The sequence below is a fragment of the Antennarius striatus genome, chromosome 14, assembly GCF_040054535.1.
Source record: "Antennarius striatus isolate MH-2024 chromosome 14, ASM4005453v1, whole genome shotgun sequence".
In the NCBI taxonomy this organism is placed as follows: domain Eukaryota; kingdom Metazoa; phylum Chordata; class Actinopteri; order Lophiiformes; family Antennariidae; genus Antennarius; species Antennarius striatus.
The window spans coordinates 1,395,052-1,414,204 of NC_090789.1; the positions used below are offsets into that span (position 1 = coordinate 1,395,052).

The window sequence follows — 19,153 nt, forward strand, 5'->3', positions numbered from 1 at the left end:
GCCAGCTGCGTTAACACCGCTAATTAAGATGCTAAATCTCTTCTGTTTCATGTGTAAACAAACACAACGCAACATGTTATTAAATGAGCGTCGGAGAAACCGACCGGTTGTTGTTTCGTCTCCATCCTGTCATCACCAATCAGACGCCGTCAGATGAGAGCAGGTAGAGAAACCAAACGTAGGATTTAAATCCAGATAAGATTTTTATTTTATTTTTTTTGCTTTGACGAGTTAAAACGCGGAGGAACGTCTTCATTGAGCTCCAAAGGACGCTTTGATGTCTTCGTGCCGAGAATGGCGTTTGATCTTCGTTTGTGGAATTTTTTTTTGACAATCAATCCAGAATCGCTTCTGGTTGTGGTTCCGGCCAGGAACCGTGAGGAAGAGTGAATAAAGACTCATCAGGTTGACAGGAAGTCCTCAACATATGAACACAAAAGTTGCTCATAAGTTGAGTTTTTCGCAAGTCTTTTTATTAAATTTCAATCTATAATCACGATTTTAGGTCATTTAGATCGCATTACTCTAAATACTAAAGTTCTATTCCCTCAGACTGAACAGAAACAATTACAGGACAATAAAACAACACAAAATAAATAAAATACAGCTTTAGAGTTCAGTCATTCTTGATTAAACGTCGGAATTTCAAAAAAAAAAAACACAGAAAAATAAAAATCAAGTTGTTTCACTGGAATTAACTTGTGTCCACCACAAATACTGGACTCTAAAAATGACTAGAAAACTTTTAAACACTTCTAATCATGATACTGTACAATAAATTAGAATACAAATGTGTTGTCTTGTCGTTGACCTTTAAACCCGCTGACCTTGGTCAGACGATGGTGTCGTATCACACCAGCCTCTCTGGAGCGTCTCACAGATCGTTAGCGCTAACGGCTCGCCGATCAGTACTTCTACTCTCAACAGACAAATTAATATGGACCGGAGAATAAAGGACGAGCGGAGCCAAAGAAGATCGGAAACGTCGTCAGAACACGGAACGAGGGGATGATGCAGGGAGCCGAGCGGGATGGCATCACCCTCCGCCGGCGCCAGCTATCAAATCCTTCCAGCTTCTTTTGGAACGGGATCCGGGTGCAGCTGCCAACCGCCGCTCCTTTGAGATGTTAGCAAGCAACGCTTTTAACGTCTTCTCGTAAGACGCGCAGCAGGCCGCCGTCGCCAGCCCAGGATGCAACAAGCGGACACTGCAGCTCAGTCAGGCGTCACGCTAAGAGTTCTGGGAGGATAATGGTGGGTAACAACTGCCAAGTTTCACCCAGAATACGACTCCTGATGTGTGATCGCGCACCTTAAGGGTTGGTTTGCGATCTATCAAGGGAACGTCTGAAGCGTATGGGTATTTAAAATGAAAAAATATCGGTAAACGACTGGGACGGCGGCGGAACTGGCCCCCCGGCGCCCAAGAAGGAGGCCCAATCCTAACAAGGAGTCGTTTGTCTCCCTTGTCATCTCCGTCCTGGAGCGTCAAACATTGTTTATGGCTCCCGCCGACCGGCTCACTCCTCGGCGGAGGTGATTGATGCGCGAGGCGTCACCGCTGAGACCGCCACGAGGGCTTGATGAGCGACTCGAGTCGAGCGCCTCTCCGTCTGGGTTATTAAGGCCGCCTGAGGCCGTAAGTGTTGGTAACGATGGCTGAACTCTCTGACAGCTGCTGCCGGAAACGTTAATCAGGTTAGCATCGTGATTAATCCGCTGACAAAAGTTGGAGGCATGTGGCGGGACCGGAACCGAGGGCGGGGCCTCTTGGTACCTGAGCTCACGGCGTCCCCCAGGAAGGCGGGGGAGGGCGGCGTTCTCACCCTCGCTGCACAAATGTCAGCTCAGCTCTTTAGATGTGAAGATGTTGAGCTTCAGGAGGAACCGATGGAGCTGGAACCAGTAGAACCAGTACGCCCTCTACTGGTCGGAAGGTAAACTGCAGATGCTTCATGATGGAGGCAAAAGTGTCCGTTCCTGTCGTTATTAGTTGTTGTTTTTTTTAATGTAATCATCCAATCAGTCGAGAGTGGATCACTGGAGACCCTTTAACTCTTTAAAACCCAGCTATACACTTGGATTTTCAGGATTTTGAGACTTTTACATCATAAATTTGCCCCCCCCCCAAAAAAAAAAAACTGATATAAACAATCAGACACATGCATCTGCATTTCCATGCAAAGAAAATTCTGGATTTAGCCAATAATTATATAAAAATTAAAGCTCACATAAACAAATTTTTGTAGTTTTTTTTTGGACAAATTTGTCTGAAGGTTCTGTAAATTGTATTTTTTAGATTTTAGACTTTTCTAACAACTATTTCTGTCTTTAAAGAGTTGAACTCAGAAGGATTATTAACCACTGCCAGTGAATTCATCTTTGATTTTTGCTTTCAATATAAAAGTTAATTCAGAAATCCATCCTTTATAGGAGACTCTGACCCGTTTCCTGCAGAGAAACACTTTTATTTCATTTAATTTCCATTTGGTAGCCTGGTGACGATTGATTTATACTAAAAACTTCAGATCATTAATCATCTATAGGCAGAGGGGGCGGTCCTTCTGCGGCCCGGCCCACGCCAAGCGAGCCTCTGGCGTCCTTTATGCTCATAGATGACGTGAAGCGGAGGAAGGGCGTGGCATGGGCCGACAGCTCGCCGCTGATAAACGACTCATGCATTTTCAATGAGTCGCTGTGTGAATCTTAACATGTGCAGAACACACGTCCATCCGCGTTTAAGTGCAAGCATGGATGTGTGTGTAGACGTGTTGTGGGTTTTGTATGCATGATGGAATGTTCCGGTCGACGTGACGACCACACACACGTATGACTCGTGATCGTATGATTGATGCGAACTGCCTGCAGGTGCTGCAGCCCTGAGGCGATGCTGCGCGTCACATGTCTACGTCTGAAGCCCGTTTCAGTCCCAACACAGAAACGGGATCAGGCCCGGTCCGACTTAATGCTCAGAGAAGCTGCATGAATTATTTAAACGTCTCCATCGGTGCAGGAACGCCTCTAACGACGGTTTCTGGTGTGAAATCAGTATTTAAGACGGGAGGATTTCACTGTATGGACCTGGATTGTGTGTGTGTGTGTGTGTGTGTGTGTGTGTGTGTGTGTGTGTGTGTGTGTGAGAGAGAGAGACACTCAAGAAATGCTGATGCTATGTACAATTAGTCCCCAGCGGACAAACACAACTGGTTCCTTGAGGTCATTGTTCATAAGTTGAATTGTTCATAAGTTGAATTGTTCGTAAGTTGTTACCAAAAGACCACAGGAAGTGACATCAAAGCAAACTGTCTGAGATCTGCTGACTCATGTTAACATGACACGTGAAATCTGAACCTGTGGGGTGTTGATGTTACGCTGCTCGGCGGGGGTTGTGGTAGGAAGGGGAACTACAGCAGCAAGATCAATGAATGTTCATATCTTGAGGACTAGGTGTATTTAATCTATATTTGATAAAATATTTTATATGCAAGACAAAAACAATCATCAGGCCTGTTATACTTTTAATGATGTTTTACGGTTTTATACAGAAACGACTGATACGACACAAAACAGCATGCAACAACTTCCAGTTAGGAGTGTTTGAATATATAGATATTACACACACACACGCACACACACACACACACACACACACACACACACACACACACACGCGCGCACACACACACACACACACACACACACACACACACACACACGTTCCCATTTCCTACTTTCCTGTGTTTCTTATTTTACATTTAAAGCAAAAATTTAAAAAAATAAAAAGTTGCACCCGATGGAACTGTAAAACTTTATCGTCGCCTCGACGCTTCGAGCCGTTCCCTTTGACCTCCTTTGCTGCTGAACTTGATCCCTTTCCTTCCTTTACCTGAAATGTCCGGTTGGAACAAAAGGCACTGACTAGATAGACCGTTTGGTGTGCATAGATGTTTGTAAAGTGCAAATAGTGTTTTGTAAAAAAAAGCTTTCCTGTTGGTTTGAACTGGATTCAGTCTTTGAAATGTGTCGAAGAAGAAAGTCGGTCGCTTTTTGCATTTTAAGTCCAGGTGTGGTTCATCTGAGTGAGGTTCCGTTCCTGGTGAACCCCCAGCATCCACTGGAATGTCTGGAATGCCCCTCCACCCCCTCCCCCAGCTGCTTGTAATTCCTCTACCAGCCAGTAGGGGGCAGCACCTCCGTTGAGCCTGACTTCTCATCCACCACAGAGATATCCTCAGGGAGCTTCTCCTCCGAGTCGGAGCCGTCCGACAGCTTGTCCAGGTACTCCATGTCGTAGAAGCGCTCGGCGACGCACTGCGCCGTCAGTCGCGCCTCCGGGTCGTGGTCCCAACACTCCTCTATGGAGGCGCACACCATCTGGATGCCCTGCAGGGGGAGCAGTCGAGCACAGAAACCACCAGTCAGGAAAGAATCTCTCCAAGTTGTAAATTTGATCAGAAACAAGTTCAGTTTTGGTCGTTCCGAATCAGGTTCCGCTCCGACCTGTGGCGCCCCCTACCGTATGGTTGATCCAGCTGTTGGGGATCTCGGGTCTTCCTCTGTCCCGGATGACGCTGTCCTTCATGCTCTCAACACACGGGTGTTCCCTCAGGTTCCCGAAGGGGGGTTCGTACTCCTTCACCTCTGCACACAGAGAAGAAGTTACAGCGATTCCTCGTTCCTCGCAGTTAATGATCACTCAAGTTCAATCAAGTTTTATTTATAGAGCGCTTAATCATGGCAACAGACATTTCAAAGCGCTTTAACAGACAGAAAAACCCAACTGAACCCTCCACAGCAAGCATAAGTGGCAGGGAAAAACTCCCTCGTTGAGGAAGAAACTCCGGGCAGGACCCAGAGTCTTTTGGGCGGCCATCCGCCTCGACCGGTTGGGTGGAAAAGAAATAAATGAAGATGAGGACAGGGTCAGAGACAGAGTGCCAGACAGTCTTGATGGCTGGACACGAACAACGCCTCAACGCCGGATACAAAACCGGTTCCAACTTCCTCACCGAGAATACACGATGTTGTTATTGTGGTTTTCAGTTTTTATTACGAGTTTCGAGCTAACTGACGTAAGAACCGTATGAACCCTGATCGGCTTCATCTTCAAGACGACAGCAGTAAGGATGACAAAAGGTTAAAAAAACAAAAGATAATGATAAACAAGAACGCCTCAGTCGCCCGTTTCCTGTTCGCCAGCCTGAAGGCGGACCATCTGGAACCACTGAGCGCTAACCCGTATGGATTCACTTCACTCTTACAAAAACAAGCTGAAAAGAAGCTGACAGGAAGTTACGACATGAGCCGGCAGCCGTCGACCTCCTCTGGTGTGGTTTATAGTTCAAAACACGGCCCCGCCCAGCTGGCGTTCCAGAGAAGGTACCCGATCCGTTTCTGTTTGCTGAGGGCTGCGTTCAAGAAACAAACAAAATGTTTGGGTTCATTTCCAAACAGCGGGTTTGAACGCACCGCAGCGTAAACCAGGACAGACCGGTCCAAAAAGGGAAAGATGTTCTTTTTTTCCAGCTTAAACCTTGAATTAAACTCCGAAGTTGCGAAAGCTTTTCAAAACAACACGAGGACGAAGGGAGGGGGGGGGGTTGCTGCGGATTGCAAAAGTCAAACTGCTGTCAACAAGATTCCTGCTAAGCAGAATAAGAAGAGCATCAGGGCAACAAAGAGGAACCCAAACGTCTCCGGCGACAGCTGACGTGCTGCCATGGCAGTTTTTGCCACGTCGGCACATATTTTAGCCTGAATGTCTGCTTTCCGTTTGTCAGGCGTCGCCGTGGGATTGAGAGGGAATCTGCAGCCCCGAGAGACGAGGTTAAATTTAGCTCAGGAGGTCTCAGGTGCTTCACCCCAACTGGTCCTGGTGCAGAGGTTAGCATGGATTTAACTGGTTCTAGATGCCTCACGGTTGTGTACAAGAAGCTCAAAGGGTTAACTTAACCATGGAGGCAGAGCTTCAGGCGGCCATTGCTAATATCCCAAAAATGATCAGATGTTTGGTTATGAACCAATCGGGGGCGGGCCCGGAGCATCTGTACCTTCCGAGGTTGCCCAGGGATGGACAGACTTTGACTTTTTGTACCAACGCAAAAGACGTAAAAACCATCACATCAAAGGTTTTGGATTTTAACAGGAAGCAAAGTTTATACGTGCAAGACTTATTGTGAAAAAATATTTCACAACTGCTTTTATTTCTCAAAATTAATTATAGTTTAATCAAGTTTGGCGGACCGGATTACAAAGCCTAAAGGGCCAGATGTGGCCCGCGGGCCATAGTTTGCCCACGCTTGCCCTAAACGATATGAACCGAAAACCAAACAACTAAATTTGACCACAAAGGTGAATCCACATCCACACTGTTGCTTTCTTTGGTATTCTGTTTCCCCAAGTTCACGTTTTCGTCGAGTAGATACTGAAATAAGAACAAAGAGTCCGAACAAGTAAACGCAGAAACATCTGGGTCCAGGTTCTGACAGGAACTTGTAAATAAATTAGTAATATGAGCTCAGAAACAGTCTGGTCCTGGAGTGAACCCCCCCCCCCCCCCCGGCTGGCATTAGCTGCGGCGGCGCTGACATTTGTTTGTGAGGCTCACAGGTTGTTAAAGTCGTTCCGTGCCGATGTGTGCGTGAGCATTACGCATTAGCACAGCCTCATTTCGGTCATGTGGTTATGACTCAGCCTGGAGGCATACCCTACAATTAACCCGAGCTGATACGCGCCCCAACCTACACCCAACCCCCCCCCATTGACGTAGAGCGATTTTAGCTCGACTAAACCGACTTCACTCAAACCAAATTGGGCACATTTTGTCCCTGATTGATCCACAATCGAGCGATCTGGAACCCAACATCTGGCAAACCCCCCAACATCATACCCTCCAGCATGTAGCGATTGACAGGCTAACAACGTCTAGCTAACATCTGGAGAGCAGCTGCTCCAGTTGGACCACTCCCTCCCTGGACAAAAGGCATTCCCCCAGAGGAACGCCCTCACGCTCCGTCCAAACACTAAATCTGGAGCGCCTAAATTATATAGAAGACGCGTTTCAGAGCACGGAGGCGGAGTTGAAGAAGTAAAAACCATGAATTCATGGAGACGAGACTCCATCAGTCGATATTAATGAGTCACTGGGAACGCGTCGTTACCGAGGCGAACGCATCACAACTCGTTCTTGAGTCGCTTGGCGCCAGATTACCAACAGCTGTGCATAAAACCCAATCAGAGACAATGGCGAGTCAATATTCTGGTCCAATCAGGGGCGAGACCGGAGAGTCTCTACCTTCAGAGGTCGGGGTGAGTCAAGTTGGAGTTGGGTGAGTCATTAAACGCTGCCTCACCTGCCCAGGGGGAAGAGGAAGAATCCGACAGATGGGAGGAAAACAGAGACACAGGAAGTGACAAGAGTTTCTGCAAAGGATGGGAAAAAGAGTTCCACCCGTCTATAAAACACGGGAAAGAAACGCCCAGGCAGGAAACGAAGGACTTAGACGTGAATTCCAAAATGAATGAAATGGAAACAGGAGGATGGAGTCCGACGTCGACGTCCCCCTCCCCCAAATCCCTGGGGGAGGAAGCCGGGTGGAACCTCTACCCACGGAGCCGGGACCCATTTAGAGCATCGCCACCGACCAACTTCCTGTCTGGTCCCGTCTCGCATGACATGAAAACATCCTCGCCCGACGGAGACACCCATGTTCAGAACATCTCGGGGACTGTGTCCTTTGCAAAACAGGAAACGCTCTATTTTCCTTTCAGAACGCGTACCCACGGGGTATTCTGGGAAGTGAGGGGAGGGGGATTGTGGGTCGGACGGCCATGTTTTCTCTTGTGGGGACTCTCGGGCGTCGTAACCGCGCCGTAAACTTCCAAGGAGTCTTCCCGGGAGGATCGGAGGAGGAGGACAAACAGGAAAAAGCCGACGCGCTCAATCAACGCCGCGACACCACAATGGAGACGGGGAGCGTTTCGCAAAAAACCAGCCGGACCGCAGAGACAGCGACAGGAAGTGGAAACAAACGGCGTGAAGTACGTCCCAATTCGGAGAAATTGCTCTTTTGTATTATTCGCAGATATCCTGGCGTTGTCTTGACATCGCGACACCTCCTGCGCGTTGACACCTTCGCGCTTTGGTTCCCACGGTGATTAATGGGTTCGGCTCCCATCCGAGCAGAGTCAAGGTGGCGCCGGTCATCGGTAAAGCCGTCGATATGTCAAGTTTCCTGGGAGGCCGACCGCGCTGTCGAGGCGGTTTTTTTCTTTTTACAGTATTTCTGAGGATCTTTACTCGCCGCCCGCAGGGAAAATCATCAATCAACGCCTCCATCGATTTCCTTTGCCCTCCACGTCCCCCGCTAATCTTTAATTTACTGAGAAAATGTGGTTATCTTTTATTAACTACAGTAAAAGGTCACAAGAGATGTTTTCCTTGGAGGGGGGGGCGGGGGCACACAGTCAGAAACACCATGTTTAATGCAGGCATCCTAGAAACGCTAATGATCAACATAGGAGGAAGATAAGAACGACGGGGAAGGAATAACGTTCATGAGTCACGCCTGACGCTTGTGGAGATGCTTGCCTTGGTCACATGACTACCTTCTCAAAGAAAGCAACAAGAAAAAAACGTTGGTGTGACGTTACGAGGACGCTGCTAATAAAGTTGGTAGAACTGGATTCATGTTTATTTTTATCTTTAAAGATATAAGTAAAGTATAAAATTATCAATTATTTAGTTAAACGGGTCCGTGGCATAAAAACGATTAGGGCCCGTTGGATTAAAGGGCCACTTCCTCCTGTTTTCAGTCCTCATGCTAAGCTACATGATGCTAACATGGCGGTATCTACTGATCTCACCTCCGATGGCGTTGCACCTGGAGATGACCTCCCACAGCACCAGAGCCATGGAATAAACATCCGCCTGCTTGAAGGACTCGATGTTCTCCAGGTTGATCCGGGACTCCAACACCTCGGGGGCCATGTACCGGGCCGTGCCCACCTGCGACCAGAGGGGGTGGAGTTCAAAGAGATGAGTAATCTGACAGGAGCAGGTGATGTCACATTCATCATATTTGAACAAACTAAGCTAGCGCCGCGCTAACGCCGCTCATCCAAACACAACATCGTTTCTGTTGGTATTTGCCATCTAGGGGAGACAGGAAGTGCTTCCTGTGAGGTGGAACAGATGGAACTGGGACCGGGTCTGGGATCGGACCGGATGTTGGGTTGTCTCTTTAAGGTCTTACCTGGCCGCTGTTGGCCAACTCATCCACGGACAGCGAGTTGTCGAGGCGCAGGGCGAGGCCGAAGTCGCACAGGCAGCAGGTGAGGTCACTCTTCACCAGGATGTTGGAGCTCTTGATGTCCCGGTGGGCGATGGGCACCTTGTAGTGCCCACAGGTGGTGTGGTCGCTGTGGAGGTGCGCCACGCCTCGCGCCAGCGAGCCCCCCAGTACCCACAGGTCGTGCCAGCTGACCACGTGGTGAATCAGGTACTCCTGGAGGTTCCCCCTGGGGTGGTAGGCGGTGATCAACCAGTACTGCCGCTGCGCCTTCCTCTCCTCCGCCGTCAGGAAGTGCAGCACGTTGTCGTGCCTCAGGTCGGCATCTGAGAACACTTCCTTCTCGCTTTTCCAGGAGGCGTACTCCTCGTAGGAGAAGATCTTCACCGCCACCGTCTCGAAACCCTGGTCTCGCCCGACGGCAGCGCCCTGCTTCAGCTTGGCCTTGTAAACTTCGGCGAAGCGTCCTTTCCCCACCTGGACGTCCAGGTCGATGGGCAGCAGCTCCGTGTTGTGGTTGAGGTTGTTGGCAAGCGTGGAGCTGATGTCCGAGCCTTCGTCGTCGATCATGATGGCGTGGCCGTCGCTGAAGTCCAGCGGCGGACCCTTCTTGCGTCTGGGGCTGGCCTGCCGTTGCCGGTAGACCCGGTAGCAGTAGAAAGAAGTTATGACGAACACGGCCATGACCAGCAGCGGCACCAGGCTCACCAGGATGACCGCCACCACCGGGGAGTCCTTGGCTGGGGGAGGGAAGAGAAGACCATCCATCACGTAAAAATGTGCAGTCGTCACAAATAAAGCATGAACACGGAGGAGACTGTCGGCCACAATGGGTCAAAAATAGAGTTAGACAGGGGAGGTTTTATTTTAGCCTCACGCTAGTGCCTTTTTTTGGTTGGGATAATAAACGTAGAACAAATCGCCTCCCGGATGAAACCCAGATTCCGTCTCGGGACACGAAGAACCGACGAAGACTGAAATAATTTCCTGAAAGCAGCGGGAACCTGAGCCGTCCCTATGGAATGTCTACGAGTACCAGGAAGCTAAAGTTAGCGTCTGGCCCACAAAGACCAACCGCTCAGAACCCACAGATTGTGTCTCCATGTATTGTACGTCTGATTCTTAGAATCTGGGAGGTGGTGCGTTTGAGAGCTGCAGTGAAAAGGAGCGCTTGTTGTTTTTAGGTCTTGAAATGGAATCATGTCGAAGAACAACTCAGACTACCGGAGGTCGTAACCGCCGATTAGACTCTCTCGTTGGGATCGAGAGCTTCTGCATCCAGATGAGGACAAACGGGGGCTGCTGCCCTCCAACAGGAAACCACACGTCTGAAATCCTCAACGCCGCCTCAGACGGTTTGTTTTTATTTTCAGCCAGTCAGAAGTCATTCCTCACAACAGACCCGACTCTGTCCTCGCCCCCAGCGTTTGCCAACACCCTCGCGTACGGAGCCAAACACCCAAAGTCCAGGACGGAATGTCATTGGACAGACTAGGAATTTACGAGATCAAGGCGGATCGCTGTGGTCCGGACTCTGAAGACGAGTCAGGAGGACGAAGAAGTTCTTTCTTCTGGTTGTCTTGTCCCTCCCCCCTCCCCCTCCCCCCTCCCCCGACTCGTTCTCACGGATAAGAACGTGATTCCATGACGTGTTCGAAAGGCACACATGCTTTTAATTTGGTACGCCTGCAGTCAAAACACAGAAGAACCCGGGTCAGCGCTGCAACCGGAGAACATCACGACTTCCCCGAAGACCTGCTCACAATCACGACCCGGGGGGGGGGGGGCAAGGTGCACGTGTGTTAGCGTGATGTCTAACAGGATGACAGAAAGCGGTATGACGTGATTAAGGGCTGAACATTACAATGACGTTAGCGCGTGATGGCGTAAAAATATAGGAACCGGTAAAGAGCTAGCGCATCTAGCGTCAGAAGATTGTCCGGAGGTTTCTTGGCGTTTAAACATTTCCGTTCAGCCCCGGAAAAAAATGTTGCCTGGACTTACAGGAGTTGAAGAAGATGTGCTCATTGCACTCGTCCTCGGAGCAGGAGCAGATGAAGAACTCCGAGCCCATGCCCTTCCTCTCCTTCATCTCACACTTGCTGTTGTTGTAGCCCTCCAGAACCAGACCGTAGAGCGTCTGGGCCGGGTTGTGGCACACCGTGTCGAAGGTGACGTTGTCGTCTTGCTTCCTCCTTGGAAACGGAAATCAGAATGGAAATAAAGAACAGATAGTCATCGACATACAAACACAACTGGTTCCTCAAGGTTGTTCGTAAGTTGAGAATTGTTCATAAGTTGAATTGTTCATAACTTGAATTGTTCATAAGTTGAATTGTTTGCAAGTCATTATTTTTTTAAATTTTGATCTAGCAACTAGGTCCACCACACTACATGCGCTGATGTCACTTCCTGCTCATCAGTCAGACACGCCCCTTTAAGTTTGATGACTCTTTATTATTTTATTACGTTTCTCAGTTAACTCCACCAATAGTTAACATCAACTAGCAGAACAGTTGATGTTAACTATTGGTTAACAACAGTTCAGCGTTAGCGTCAGTTAATGCTTCCAGACAGAAACCTGACCCGTCTAAAATTGGTTCCTACCTCGTTTAGTTTCTACAGGACGATCCCGTCAATAATGAATAAATTATTAAATTAGAGGCGCAATTGTTCGTATTTATGAAACTTTGTAAGTCGAATGTTTGTATCTTGAGGACTAGATGTAACATTAAGCAGTGACGTTTGATTCAATGAAAATGTCGCTTTATTTTCAAAAGTCTGAGTTAGCATCCAATTGTGGAACACAGAACTTTATGCAAACGCCCAGAACCTTATTCAAACACTCAGAACTTTATTAGTTCGCTTACGTCGGAATGCAGTCGGTGTCAGAACTCGTTTTTATCCGAACGCGATGTCGCGCTGCAGGAACTCACCAGATGCTGACGCACACGTCCTGCTGGTCGGGGCAGATCGCCGTGATGTCACACTCCACCTTGCAGCTTCCTTTACCTGCGCAGGAAGTCGCCCGAAGATCGCAGAACTTACACAAACGTCTGATCTTCAGGATGTAGGCGTCTGCAACAGAGGGGGAGGGTGAGGAAACAAAACCCACTCCAGGCCACGCCCACGCATGCTACATCGCTACCTGTTAGCATTATAGCAGGAGAACGCTAAAGTTTAATTAAAGGGCGGGGCTCCACTATAAGAAGAGCTCTGCCCTTGGTGAGGGGGCGGGGTTAGAGTCGAGTCGATGGAGTAGAAGACATCTCCACGCGACGACTTCCTCCCAGCATGCCTCGGGGCGACGGAAACAAACAGGAAGTGATAAAACGTGACGGGAGTCCACCTGTTCCTGCTGTCGGAGTGCGATCACATGACCTCGTAGGGGGGGGGGGGGTTCACATGATCGAGAGCGAAACCAGAAGGTGGACAGAGGAAGTCGAGCTTCTGTTTCCTGTTCGCTCACAGGATTTAAAAGACAAAAACGACCCCCCAGAAAATGACAGAGCTGGAATCTGAGAGGACTCTGAAGCCCTGCCTGGGGGGGGGCGATTTAAGGAGACATGATACCCATGCAGCTCTTCTGGAGGGGTGTGGTTTGGGGCGGGTGAAGGTGGTAATTGTCACCTGGGGGTTCTTATAATTGCAGGGGGGGTTAAGCCGCTTGGTGCCACCAGGGCTGTGAACGGGTCCAGACCTGATCCGCATCCAGACCTGATCCAGAGCCAGACCTAATCCGGATCCAGACCCGATCCAGATCCAGATCCAGACCTGATCCAGATCCAGACTTGATCCAGATCCAGACTCCGGCTTCTGAGGGAACAAAGGTCTCGGTTTGCCCGGTTCACCCGCCGCCGCCGCCTCCTGGAGGTTCTCCACGGGTTCAGCGTCTCAAACCTTCTGGTTCTGGTCTGGATGGTTCTTAAGTGAACAAACAAAGGCCTCCACATCTGGGGGGGTGTTAGGGGGGGTTTAATCCAGAACCGAACCTCTTCTGAAGACATCCTTCAGTGTTTCTGAGTGATTCTGTTGTTATAGATAAAACATTTACCCCTAAACCCCCCCGGTGGAGCGATCCAGCCCCAACCTACACCGGATGCGTAACGGACCCTGAACGCGTCTTAAAACCGAAGTGCTTCTTCGTTTATCGCGGGTGACGTCATAAAACCCACTTAAACCCGTGTCTAACCCCCTATAAAGAACTTTTAGTCCGGTAGAAGTCGGTGGACTCACCCGCCGCCCCCAGCAGCACCAGGATCGCCCCCCACCAGAGGACGCAGAACCGGAGCGGCTCCATGGAGGAAGAACCGGGCCGTGAACTCCCCTCCCCGCGTTAATCGAAACGAACCCGACGGGTTACCATCCGGACCCGTCGGACAGGGGCTGTGTCCGCCTGTTGCTCCCCCCCAGCTGACGGCTTCACGGAGCGGGACGCAGCCAGCGGGGCGCGTTCGGCTCTTTATGCTCTCTGCGCGCAACAGGAAACGTTCGGAGGGCTGGACGCGTTTTTCCTTTTTTCTGCTTCTTCTCAGACGCGTTCATGTGGCTCAGAGTCTGAAGTGTGTTATTACAGGCTCACACACACACACACACACACACACACACACACACACACACACACACACACACACACACACACACACACACACTGGAACGGGACGCGTCATACAAAGCGCACACGTCACACCTCTCGGGCCTGGTTCGGATTTGGTTCCCGATTTGAATTCTGGGACTTTATTAACTATAAACTTTAATATTTATTTATTTATTATTATTATTATTATTATTAATATTTTATTGATTTAACTTTATTAACTATTAACTATTCTTTATTAATCTGGGAGTCCAGGATTAGATTCCCCTGCTTCCTGTTATTTTGGCTCCATTTCAGTTCATCCAGGATGACACATTAATGGGGGGGGGGGTTAGGAAGGGGACGGGGGTGGGGGCGTTCCATATCTCAGACTGTTGGTTTTCATCCAAGGCGGGGGTGAATGCAGCCATAAATCACCAGACTATTGCTCCGCATGCTCCAGCAATGATGTCAGGTTCTCACTCCTGACCCCCGTGACCCCCCAGGGTGGTTTGAACACGCCTACGCCACCAGATGCGTGTTGGTGATGTTCAGGTGGGGCCCTCCCTGTGGGGCCCCGGGGGCCTCTAAAATGTTAAATGTGCACAAACATGCTAAAAACTCTGGATCTTTGGCGGTGCGTTCAGGCGTCCGTCCGTCTTTTCTCCACTTCCTGTCTCCCACGCTCCTTTTGCAGGATGTGAACGCCGTTTATCCACGTTTCCTGGTGAAACGTGTGAAGACGACGACGTCAGGGCGAAGCTGCAGAATCCAGAGGAGGATGAGTCGATTAAAGATTCACGGGAGCCAGCAGACGTCCAATTTTATCCTAATGGATCGGCGTGTTTGCTCTTAAAATAAATGTAATCCTGAAGGTCAATTAAATATAATCAATAATCTGTGTGTTTTTGATCGGCGTGTTCTTCCTCGTCTTTTATTTTTTCATTTTTAATCACCAATGAAGGAAACTGATTGATAAAACATCATGTTTAATTGCAGCCTGGAAGCGATTAAGCCCCGCCCCCCTCGGTTCCATCAGGACAATCCCTAAAGTGACTGAATCCACGCTAAAAAACATCAAGCTGGCCAGAAAATCCATCCCACGGCTGCAGCCGGTGGGATAATAGCGCTAGATTTAGCACGCACGCTAACGTTTCAGTTTAACTTCCAGCTCGGTAAAAATATAGAACAATTAAAAACGTCCGCTTTAAGTTCATCGCATGCAGTCATCAATGCAGTCGAAGGGCAAAGCGTTGAGGAAATCTGACTCAACGCGGTTAGCATGAAGCGTTAGCGCTGCAGAAGAACTCCCACACTCCCACACAATGAACTGGCAGCGTGTTCTCGGTGCCGTTGGCGCCGTGGCGCGCTAACGCGGCGAGCAGGCTTCATCCTGCGGCATTCGCCAGATGCTGCGAAGGAAAGGAAGTTTATTCTAAAGCACCAAAGGTTACAACCTCTGGCATTGGGACGCTTCTGGGGGGCCATTGTTCTCCTTTAGGTGTCCAGAACCGTGCCAGAATCTGTGATAGAAGGCAAACACATGGCGTCATGTGACTCTCAGGGTGACAGAGGACTTCCTGTTTCTCAACTGGCGATACGAGAGGACGGATGTGGAGCGGAGACGTGATAGAGGCGTGTTCAAACTTTAAGTTGTTCAAGTAAACAAACAACAACAACAACAGATGTTGACGCTCGCTTCGCTCTTATTTCTCATAACACTTACGATCTGTTTCCATTTCCTGTTTTATTTTGAAAGGTTTCTCTCTCACTTCCTGTTTTTTCCTGTGCCGGACATACGTTTTAAGCCTATTCATTTTATTATGACATTTTTCTAATTTATAGGCGGACGATGGGAGGAGTCAGTTTGGTGGGGGAGGAGTCAGGCGTATGCAAATGAAGCTTAAACAGGTAGATGTTACAACACTAACCTGCATCCTGATTTGTGGGTGCACCCCAGGGCTGAAGGTCGGGGTCCCTATCATTTGAGGAGCATGAGCTGGAGGTGACCCCCTCTCTCCAGGTGGGGGGGGGGGGGGCAGCGGGGGTGGGGTGTGGGGCAGGAAGCAGCACTCATCCTGTGCCACCTTCTGCTCTTGTTTCAGACAGGAAATACCACCATGACCCGCCGCTGATAACGAGCAGCGAGCCGAGGCGATGGAGGTGCCACTCTGTTCGTGTGTGGGCGGGGTGGGGGAGGGGGGTAACATGGGGGGGTTATTTTACAAAACGCATTTACATTATAGTGTAAGGTAAGACTTTAAATGTTTACTTCCTGTGCTTCACGTCGTCTGACCTGCTGGAGGTCGTCCAGTGACGGCCTGACAGGAAGTGTCTTCCACAGGAGGCGTGTTTATGAAGCCGTTTATTAAGTCAATGATGTTTCACGCTACCTTTGCAGCGTTTTGCAGCGCTTTCAGGCAGTCGATCATCTCAGACATAACAGATTAGCAAAGGAAGATAAATCCTGGGTCCGACATCAAAGCCACGACATCAAGTTATGCTGTTTGACATCAAAGCTCTACCAGATGTAACATGTTTGACGTCAAAGCCGTGCCTGGTGTAACGGGTATCTACATGAAAACCGTTTGACAGCAAAGCTTTGTTGGTGTAATTGATTGACATCAAAGATCTGTCCGGTCTAAAAACTGACATAAAAGCCCTGCCTGGTGTATCAGGTTTCCACATCAAAGCTCTGCTGTAATTGTTTTTGACATCAAAGCTTTGTCGGTGTAATGGACTCGACATCAAAGCTTTACTGGTGTAATGGACTCGACATCAAAGCCCAGCCTCCGTCTGCAGGACGGCCTCATCAGGATGCGGTTCTGGCTCGGGTTTCAGCACCAGCTGCTGCCTCAGCTCTTTGTCTCAAGGTGAGGAGGATGTTGCATCTCGTTAGAGGTGCATCCTGGGCGGGCGGTGTCCAGCTGTCGCCGTGGCAACGGAGCGGCGTTCTGCTCGACCTCCGCTTACGACATCCTGAGTTAAACACACACAGCGGGCGGAACGACAGGACGATGGACGGACGGACGGGAAGGCAATAAAGGACCACCTCAAATACCAGCTGGGAGTGTGTGTGTGTGTGTGTGTGTGTGTGTGTGTGTGTGTGTGTGTGTGTGTGTGTGTGTGTGTGTGTGTGTGTGTGTGTGTGTGTGTGTGTGTGTGTGTGTGTGTGTGTGTGTGTGTGCGTGCGTGCGTGCGTGTGTGTGTGTGTGTGTGTGTGCTTATGTATTAAAAAATCTTTTTAATGCAATCAAGACAGAAAGAGGTCCACAGGTGAAGTCATGGCTGACCCACCCTCCCGCTAAAGGAAAGGGGCCGAGGCCTGGGCCGCGTTCCATTCCTGTTAAAGCAGAGGCAGGAGCTTTGGAACGTGTCCCCGCCAAAATAAAAGCATCGACGGGACGTTTTCATTAATTGTATAAAGAATAAATTAAATCAGACAAATCAGGTTTTTGTTGGGCCAACCGTCGCCAACCTTGAATAAACACGGCATCCACAGGCAAAACATCCCATAATAATCGGCCTAGTTGCTATCGGTAACGCCGAGCAGCATCATAATGGACAGGAAGTCGAGGAAATCCACGATTTCACATCCTCAATTAACACTTATTGTGGTCTGCGCGTTGAGGGTGGGGCAATAGGCGGGGCCCTGGGCGGGGCCACCCGGGTCCGACCCGCGTCCCCGTTCGGAGGGAACATTCCGGGTTCAGGTTGGCGTCCCAACTTGTTTTTCCCATGAACGGAGCTTCCTGTTTCTGTCAGGCACATCCAGGCTTCCTAAAAATCAGCAGGACCCCAGGAGTTGTTTTTTCCTTCAAAAAAAAAAAAAAAAAAAAAAAATCCCGACCTCATAAATCAGGAAAAATAGAGTTAAAGTTGGGGGGGCGGAGTCAGAACTCCGTTTTTAATCCTCTTGCATCGACAAATCACCTGCGTTCCATTCTGGGTCATCTGGGCTGGTGGTTGTGACATCATCGCCGTTTAGGTCACATGACTTCTGCAGATGCTCCTTCTGAACCCGCCCCCCCCTCCATTAAGGTTCTTATAATGATGTTTATTACCCTTCACGCGCCCCCGAAGACTAAATAACACTCATCAAACACCTCCAGGGAATCATTTCGGTTTTACCTCAGCAAAATGGACGACCCCCCCCCCCATCCCCCACCCACCTCACCTCACCCCCCCCCCCTTGGTTAATTACGCCTTTCTAAGCTAATAAGCTAGCGCCAGCTGCGCCGCTGCTGACGATCACACATTCTTTATTGGATGCAGCTCGATTTCCTTCCAGGTCCCAAACCGGATTAATCCTGTTTGACAGAACCCCCCCCCCGTTCACACTGATCTGGATTGGAATCAGATGTGATCCTGGAACCTGACAGCGGGGATCCAGAGGATCTGTGAGGACCTGCTTCCGTGCGATTCGCTGGTTTTCCCAAACTCCTGTCTGGACTTTGCAATCGGTTTCCAAACGTTGCATTCAGGGATGTCGGGAAAAAGCAGCGTTATCCTCCATAAACACACATCAATCAGGCAATTTGTTCCGACGCGGGTCCACGACTTTATTCCTAATCTTCTCCGGGATCGGGCAGATGGTTGAGATTCACCCAGCGGAGACGTCCTTGATCTGAATCCAGTGGTGATGCTGTGTGTGTGTGTGTGTGTGTGTGTGTGTGTGTGTGTGTGTGTGTGTGTGTGTGTGTGTGTGTGTGTGTGTGTGTGTGTGTGTGTCTCACTCCTCTGGAGGAATAAACACACCCGATAACATCTGTGTTGGTTTGCTGCACCCTTGTGGAGCTCCGCTGTCACGACTCCAGATGGAATCAGAGGCCGTGGGTGACGACGGCGGCGGCGGCGGCGGCGGCGGCGGCGGCTAAACCACCCGGTGCTTCTGCGGAAACGGTCACGCAAACGCACTCCTACCCCGTCAGTCAGACGTTTGCTATGATGATGTCCTTCGTCGTAGAGCGGCGGCGCCTGCTCCTCGATCTGGCCACCGGCGTCGCCACGGTATCGACAGAACCGGCGCCCCCCCCAGGAGCCGACGAGGACGGCCATCGATCGGGCCCAAATGAGAGCGAAGAGGAAGATTGATCGCCATCTATCCACGCCGTCTCTGTCTCTGATTATCATCAGTTTGCGCCCAATCGGGGGTGTGGGGGCGGCGGCGGAGGGAATCCCATTGAGAGGCGTTAGCTCCAATCGGAAGGTGGTAATTATGAGAGAAAGTGAGGGTCAAAGGTCAGGCTAACAGGAAACACATGGGAAGAAAAAGTTCACTTCCTGG

At 49.7% G+C, this 19,153-nt stretch overlaps 1 protein-coding gene across 1 annotated transcript; it reads right to left on the reverse strand.

Annotated features, from left to right (window-relative positions):
• Positions 1-3,505: 3,505 nt before the first annotated feature.
• LOC137606997 (TGF-beta receptor type-2-like) lies at positions 3,506-13,807 on the reverse strand. The gene is made up of 7 exons (XM_068332386.1): positions 13,527-13,807; positions 12,227-12,368; positions 11,295-11,485; positions 9,255-10,030; positions 8,866-9,007; positions 4,517-4,641; positions 3,506-4,383 (listed from the first exon to the last, which is right to left on the reverse strand). Exons 1-7 carry the CDS (start codon positions 13,588-13,590, stop codon positions 4,168-4,170), a joined length of 1,656 nt encoding a protein of 551 aa, XP_068188487.1. The 5' UTR covers positions 13,591-13,807; the 3' UTR covers positions 3,506-4,167.
• Between the last annotated feature and the right edge of the window lie 5,346 nt (positions 13,808-19,153).